The sequence below is a fragment of the Capsicum annuum genome, chromosome 10, assembly GCF_002878395.1.
Source record: "Capsicum annuum cultivar UCD-10X-F1 chromosome 10, UCD10Xv1.1, whole genome shotgun sequence".
Taxonomy (NCBI): domain Eukaryota; kingdom Viridiplantae; phylum Streptophyta; class Magnoliopsida; order Solanales; family Solanaceae; genus Capsicum; species Capsicum annuum.
The window spans coordinates 155,889,761-155,897,065 of record NC_061120.1 but is presented as its reverse complement, the minus strand read 5'-3'; the positions used below and the strand labels follow the sequence as shown (position 1 = coordinate 155,897,065).

Here is a 7,305-nt window from a genome sequence, read left to right as displayed (position 1 = left end):
ATTAATTTCTCTAAAAAATAATAAAAAATTTTAAGAATGAATATATATATAAAGTTAAATAAGATGAAGGGTATTTTGGTAATCAATCAATTTATTCCTAGAAATTATAGCATGTGTATTACTTTGAATACAACAAACCAAACACTCAATAAAAAATAATGTGAGCATAATTAATCTCAGTATAACTTATCCCAGTATAACTTATCTCTTCGTAACTTATCCCAACATAACTAATCCCAATATCACTTGTTTTCAAATCAAACAACCCCTAACAGCTTTATTTCCGATCTAGATAACATGTCATTTCAGTTAGAGTTTTTTCATTTTCATTCAAAGTTTGCAGCAACCGGAGCCCATTAGACCCTCCGGTTGTTCATATAACCTTAACCTTCGTCTCTTTTTCTGTAAACCTCTTAAGACATATTAATGGCGTCTACCTATTTCTGCAATAGAGCCTCTGGTTATTCATATAACCCGAAGACGGCTGAATTGTCTCATATGTTCAGCTCCTTAAAAATGTGATGATTGAAAATTTGGGAGACAAAAGGGAATGATGCTAAGAGAATGAGAATAATAAAACATAAAATTTATTGAATTACTTCATGAAATATCCTATAGAAAAGAATAGTGTACAAACTGGGGGGAATTTTAAGTTTATTTACAGGATATTTAGCACTCACCTCACAACTAGACGCCTTCTCTAAAGTTCCAGTAATTTCCATATGCACCTTATAAAACGTACAGATCTAATTCTGTATAGTGTAAACCAACAGATGTATTATCTCAGAGCGCCAAATGAAATTTACAAACTATTACTAGTGAATTCCCTGGCTGCTTGCCCCTTATAACATGTTATAAATTAACTGTCACTCCTCTAGCTCCATTGACAAAACCAGTTTGTGTTGTCTCTGGTGGAGAAGCTGATCCTTGCCAACCATGTCTTTCGGGATCATATTTCTCGCCATCACCCCAAAGAGCATAGGCTTCTTCTCCATGAACAGCGTCATCCCCAATCATTAGCTGCTCATCCGACATTCTTAATGGGATGAACAACCTTATTGCAAGTAGGATTAGAGTCGTTGCAACTATGTTCCAGCCAATGATAAAGAGAGCTGCAACTATTTGTTTAAGGAAAAGAATTCCACCACTTCGACCATAAAATGCACCCTTTGTGTTGGTGACTGGAAGAATAATACTACAGAGACTTGGTTCAGCCAGAAGACCAGTTAATAAACCCCCTAGAAGTCCTGCCACAGCGTGAGTGTGAAACACAGCCAGTGTATCATCCACCTGTTATTATACAACAAGGATTTCAGTTATCAAAATAGGGGTACTTTCTGCAACACCGTCATACCGACAGCGTAAAGAACTTGTATGCTATCATGTTAAAGTGCAGTCGGGTGCATTAAGCTCCTGCTATGCGCTGTGTCCAGGGAAGGGCTGGGCCACAATCTATTGTATGCTATCATGTCGTGATCTAAAATATAGCTACAGATAACCATCCTAATAGTTGGGATTAGCTACTAAAATAACAAGGCAGTAAACCTGCTACAACATTTTAACACACACTGACAATGTAAACTAATTTTACACTCTCAGTATATATTAGTTAAATCCTTTTAATATTAGGAACAAGTAAACAAAGAAGCCATTTTCACAGTAATTGAAATTGTGAAGAGGTGTGATTGAAGTTCTAAGGAATCTTGTAGATTATTTTAGGTTACACATGACTACTTTACATTTTTTGGCCTATAAACTTTTATCACTAAACTGTGATTAATTAACATTCACGTTGACAACATTTTATCACTTAAATATGATTATATGATTTGACCAAGTATATATAGTGTGAACAAGTATTTTCCAATGATCATATATAGTAAACTTAAGCATTGGACTTGGTACACAGAGTGGGTGTAACAAGTGTTCTATATTATAAGAAAATGGGAATTGAGAGTAACCCAAAAGTTAGCTTATGATGAAGTGTGTATTCAAAATCATGTACTTTATTTGTTTTAATTTATGTAATACTTTTTACTTATCAAGACTCAAATTATATGAATTTTGACTAATATTTTAAAATGTATTATTTCATTATATTAAAATGAAATCCTATAGCATTTTTTGTATAATTTTTAAATATTTAAATTTAAATTTTAAAAATTAAATTGATCTAATTAAATTCAGCTTCGAAAATTAGTCAAAATTACTCTCGATAGACGAAAAGGATCGTTATTAGGGGTTGGATTTGGCTCCTCTCCATTTTTTCCAAGTTGACCTCTAGATTTATGACACTTGTCTAATTTAAATATTAATGATATAGATTTTTAAGTAATCTAGTGCCATAATCATGGTTAAAAAGATATATATTACTATCATTTAAGTCTTAATCCCATTTTAGCTTTTAAAAACCATATTTCAGCAATTTTTTTAGCACTACAATAAATGATTTTTGTTAGTTATACATAACTTGATTTTTCTATTCATAACTTTTTTAAAAACAATTCTTTGTAGAGTAAATTTCTGCCAATTCAAATCAAAATTTAAATAAGTTATTTTACGAAGAAAAAAATTGTAAATCATAAAATTTAATTTTCAGAGCATATAGATATTAAATAAAAAGTATTGAAAATTACTTTGCCATCAAAAATATCAAAAAAAATATAAAATGATTTTTTTGTTAGATAAACTTATTCAAAAAAAAATAAAAAATAGATAAAATATTTAAGTCGTAACTCATTATAATAAAACAATGGAAGAAATTATTTTATATAAAAGTTTAATGTTGTTTAGTTGAAGTAATTTCATTCCATATTAATTAATTTAAATCTTTGATATTTAAATAGTATCAGTGTCATACATCTAAAGAGGAGAGCTAATCCCACTAGGGGCAGATTAAGTAATATGACTAAGCCACCAATGTGGGAGTCAATATTATACAATAAAATTTGCTCGTGTACCTAACCACAGCCAAATAAAAAAAAAAAAAGCAAGCTTGAGCTTACCTACTTTTCTCCTTGATTCGTGTAAACGTGGTAAGAGCCGTAGGGACAGGAAAAAGTTGGATAGGTTATAATAGCATACATACCATTCAATTTCAACAACCATATATGAAGCCAATTAACCAACTCTAGGACAAGTTGTCTCTGCCAAAATGAAATATTAAAGTACAATTATCTTACCTTCTGTAGAAAAGTTGACTTTTTGTGGAGGATCATCATAGAGAACCATGGAATGCTTCCAGCAAGTATTCCCATTACTATGGCTGCCCAAGCTTGCACCACTCCTACATCAATAAACAACAATAATTAATTAATTAATAACATCTTTGTTAAATAGTAAGACCCAATTTTATATGATAACTTTTTTTTTGAAAATAATTTAATTTTTGTTTACTTACTTTACATTTAATGACATGATTTGTTGTGTCCGTCCTCACTATTAGTCATCTAAAATCAAAAGACACGACCATCACCATCGCTCATCTAAAAAAGAAACTCTTGATATTTTATATACTTTTGTCTTACATGTCACAAGCTTTTGTATTATTTTAAAATTACTAATTCAATCAAATGTTGTCACATAAAATAGTACAATGAGAGTATTATTACATGGCGAAAAGGATTTCTCCCTACAAATAACAGGCAAAGGTAGATATTTAGAGATCCTATAAGAGAAAGCAAATTATTCTTTATTTTTCTTAAAATATCTTTCAAGTGACTTCAAATTTTTGACAGAATTTGACTCCTAAATTTTCCTAATATAAATTTTCCTAATATTGGTGTTTTGCATGTTTTCAATAGCAATAAATCTTCCTTGTTGGACAATAGAAGAGGGATTAGTAATATATTTTTGCACCTTAGACAATTGGTGATCCATTGGAGCAATAAATACACAAATTAACAAGTTTTCTTCGTCTTGGGGAATAAGTTACACAACAAAGTTAAAAATAATAACTAGTAGTGTATTGTTACTTAATTTGTTAGTATAATTTGACCTATTCTATCAAGCATGTTAGTTTTCGTTTTCATAGGTTACATGATATTTATAATCCAAATTTACTTGTAATTATCATAGAAGCAATCTAATTGTATAAATATTTTTAAATTGTCGGTAGGGGTGTTCATGGTTTGGTTTTTAATCAAATCGAACCGCGATCCAAACCAAACCAATTAAAAAAAATGATATTTGATTAGATTTAGTTTGGTTTGGTTTTGAATTTTAAAAACCGATAATAATTTGGTTTGATTTTATTTTCTAAAATAAAAACAAAAAAAAAAAACACAACACATATATATATATATATATATATATATATATATATATATATATATATATATATATTATAATTATTTATGTACTATTCATAAATACAACATAAATACTTGTTACATTTTATATTTTAATCATGATTTAACTTTAGTCGTAACACATTACGTCATGTCTTCATCTAGTTGATAATATCTTATGAGATTCTAAATGAATTCCGTACTTTGAATGACAAATAATACTAATTGTGAAAATAATATCTTGTTGTATATTGAAATTTATAGTCGATATTCATTTGACTATAGACAATCATTAATTTTAACTTTCTTTTTTAACATTGTTGAGCAAGAAGTTTATCTGTTCACCTTTTGGGGAGTTTTATCATTTCATTCTATTAAATGTAGTTTTAAAATATTTTTCAGAAGCATTCATATAGCGTTATTTATAGTTTTGCCTAACAACATCTTAGTTTTAAGGTTGAGATACAACACTCGATTAACATCTCATATATTAGATTGAATTTGTTTTTTTTAATCTTCAACTTTTATCATTAGCTAAAGTTATAAACCGAAAAAATCGAACCAAACCAAATTAAACCGACAAGAACCAAACCGACGGTTATTTTTTTGTTTGGTTTGGTTTGGTTTTAGAAATTTAAAAACCGACTAAGTTGGTTTGGTTATGATTTTGACCAATAACCGATCCAAACCGACTCATGAACACCCCTAATTGTCGGTACATAGAGCTTAAACTACCTGCTCCAGGAGTTACACAAGCGAGGCCAGTCATCATTCCTTGAACAGCTCCGATAACGGATGGCTTGCCGAAGTAAAAAACATCAAGGGTTGTCCAAACAAGAAGACTTGTAGCTGCTGAAATATTTGTGTTTAACACAGCCAAAGGGGCAGCTACATTTGCTGCATTAGGGGCTCCTCCATTGAAACCTGACCAGCCCATCCATAGTAACCCTGCTCCAGCAAGCATCAGCAACACATTGTTTGGTGGAAACCTTTCCCTATCACTCTTCAATCTTGGCCCAACCTAACATCCATATATGGAACCAATTCAGTTAGTGTACTAAAATGGATTAAGAAAAAACAATAAGAATATTTGGAACTTTTTAAAACTTCAACATAAATGAACGTTGGAGGAACATATATAGGAAATTAGAGTATAAGCGGAGGAACAGATTTCAAGTTGAACAGAATCAACTCTTTCAGTTTGAACCATGTATGTGTATATAAAATTATTCGTTCTAGTGGCTGATGGAGCATGTAATCAAAAGGTTGAACTAAATTATTTTCTACAGAGCATAGATATATGTTATAAATCACTAAAATTTTGAACACCGAATTTCAAAATTATAAGGTGTTTAATTTAGCAGTAAAACCTAAAGCTGGTTGAACCCTTCAATTACAAATTATGAATTCACCTCTAAATCATGCCTACTCCATAATATGACTTTAAACCTATATATGTTGCTCCAAAATTAAAAAGATATTGTCTTACCCATGTCGGAACCTCCAAAAATATGCTACTTTTGAAAGATCTAACACATAAACTTTAATACTTTTGAAGAGTTTGAGCAAACAAAATTGCTCTAAATCATGAATCTCTCAAAAACGTGTCATGGTGTAATAAAACAGAATCGAATTAATGAAAGGAAAGGGGGGAAAGGGGGAATTAGTTGGCTGTAATACCCAATAAGCAGCAGTGAATCCAGAAATTCCAGCAGACAGATGAATAACATAACCACCAGAATAATCAATAACACCCCAATGATAGAGAAATCCTCCTCCCCAAAGACTAAAAGCGCCAACCGTATAACAAAAAATAAGCCAAAGAGGAACAAAAGCTATCCACGCCTTGATGCTCATGCGAGCAAGAACAGAACCAGCCAACAAAATCATCGTAATCGCAGCAAAAGTGAAATGAAAGTACACGTGCGCAGCCATAGGATAAAAAGGTTCATGCATAAGAGATTCAACAGTCGTCCCATCGCTAAAATAATGCGTCGTCTCTGGCATCCTAGCTCGTCCAATTAAGAATTTTTGGCCTAAAGCAGGAGCCCCTTTTGCCCAGAAGGGCAAAAGCTTATCGCCAAAGGCGATACGATAGCCTACTAGTACCCAACATATCAGTACAGCTGCAAAGGCATAAAGCGCCATGAAAGCTGAATTAACTGCCCATTTTTTCTTGACTATACTTGCGTAAAGGATGACAAGGCCTGGCATGCTCTGCAGACCAACGAGGGTTGCAGCAGTCATTTGCCATGCGTTGTCGCCTTTGTTTAGCCATGGAGGAACCCCTGGTAAGTCCGGTTGATATGCGCCTTGTGGTATGGACATGGCTTAGTTTTGATTAGAACTTCCTCAATAATTCTTGAAATTTGATGAGTATTTGAGTCTTCTACTTGTTTTATATAGAGAATTATATATTGTCTGTTTTGTGAAATGGAAGCAAATTGGAATAGAGCATATTAAGTTGACTAGAACAAATACATAATTTTCCTAGTCTGGTTAAGTTGACTTAGAAAACATGTAATTTCTTGTATCTTAATTTGATAAATAAAATAACAGTTTACTATGTCTAATTAAATCTGATAACATGAAAAATCATAACACTGACAACTATGCTTTTAACTTCAATTTATTAGTATAGAGAAGTGGTATCAGTAACATAAGTACAGAAATTGGTCCGAAAGTGTGAAGAAGAAGCCGCGAATTCTCGACCAATTTTTTTTGTTGTTGTTGTTAATTGAAAATTTATATCTTTATCTATAATGTATATCTATAATCTCTCTATATATCTATATAATTTATATAATATAATATATATATATATATATAATCTATATCTATCTATATTTATAATTTATATCTATATCTATATTTATATCTATAATCTATAATATATTAAAAGTGTGAAGACCCTTAGAAAAGTGATTTGAAATTTTTACCCTTCATTAAAATACTTTCTTTTAGACAAAATCGTCTTTTTACTATTTTTTTTAAATTACAATTATACATAAATACT

The 7,305-nt window shown here is 30.9% G+C and overlaps 1 protein-coding gene across 1 annotated transcript; it reads right to left on the bottom strand.

The window, feature by feature from the left end:
• Window positions 1-565: 565 nt before the first annotated feature.
• On the bottom strand, window positions 566-6,894 carry LOC107845987 (ammonium transporter 2). The gene is made up of 4 exons (XM_016690517.2): window positions 5,970-6,894; window positions 5,025-5,310; window positions 3,183-3,286; window positions 566-1,290 (listed from the first exon to the last, which is right to left on the bottom strand). Exons 1-4 carry the CDS (start codon window positions 6,615-6,617, stop codon window positions 853-855), a joined length of 1,476 nt encoding a protein of 491 aa, XP_016546003.2. The 5' UTR covers window positions 6,618-6,894; the 3' UTR covers window positions 566-852.
• Between the last annotated feature and the right edge of the window lie 411 nt (window positions 6,895-7,305).

Bases quoted from the DNA above. Each gene is read 5' to 3' on its own strand.
- LOC107845987 (XM_016690517.2), bottom strand. From the start codon at position 6,617: ATGTCCATACCACAAGGCGCATATCAACCGGACTTACCAGGGGTTCCT. The intron at 5,311-5,969 runs GTATTACAGCCA...TATGGATGTTAG, and splicing joins GATTCACTGCTGCTTATTGG to GTTGGGCCAAGATTGAAGAG. The intron at 3,287-5,024 runs GTAGTTTAAGCT...TTATTGATGTAG, and splicing joins TTGTGTAACTCCTGGAGCAG to GAGTGGTGCAAGCTTGGGCA.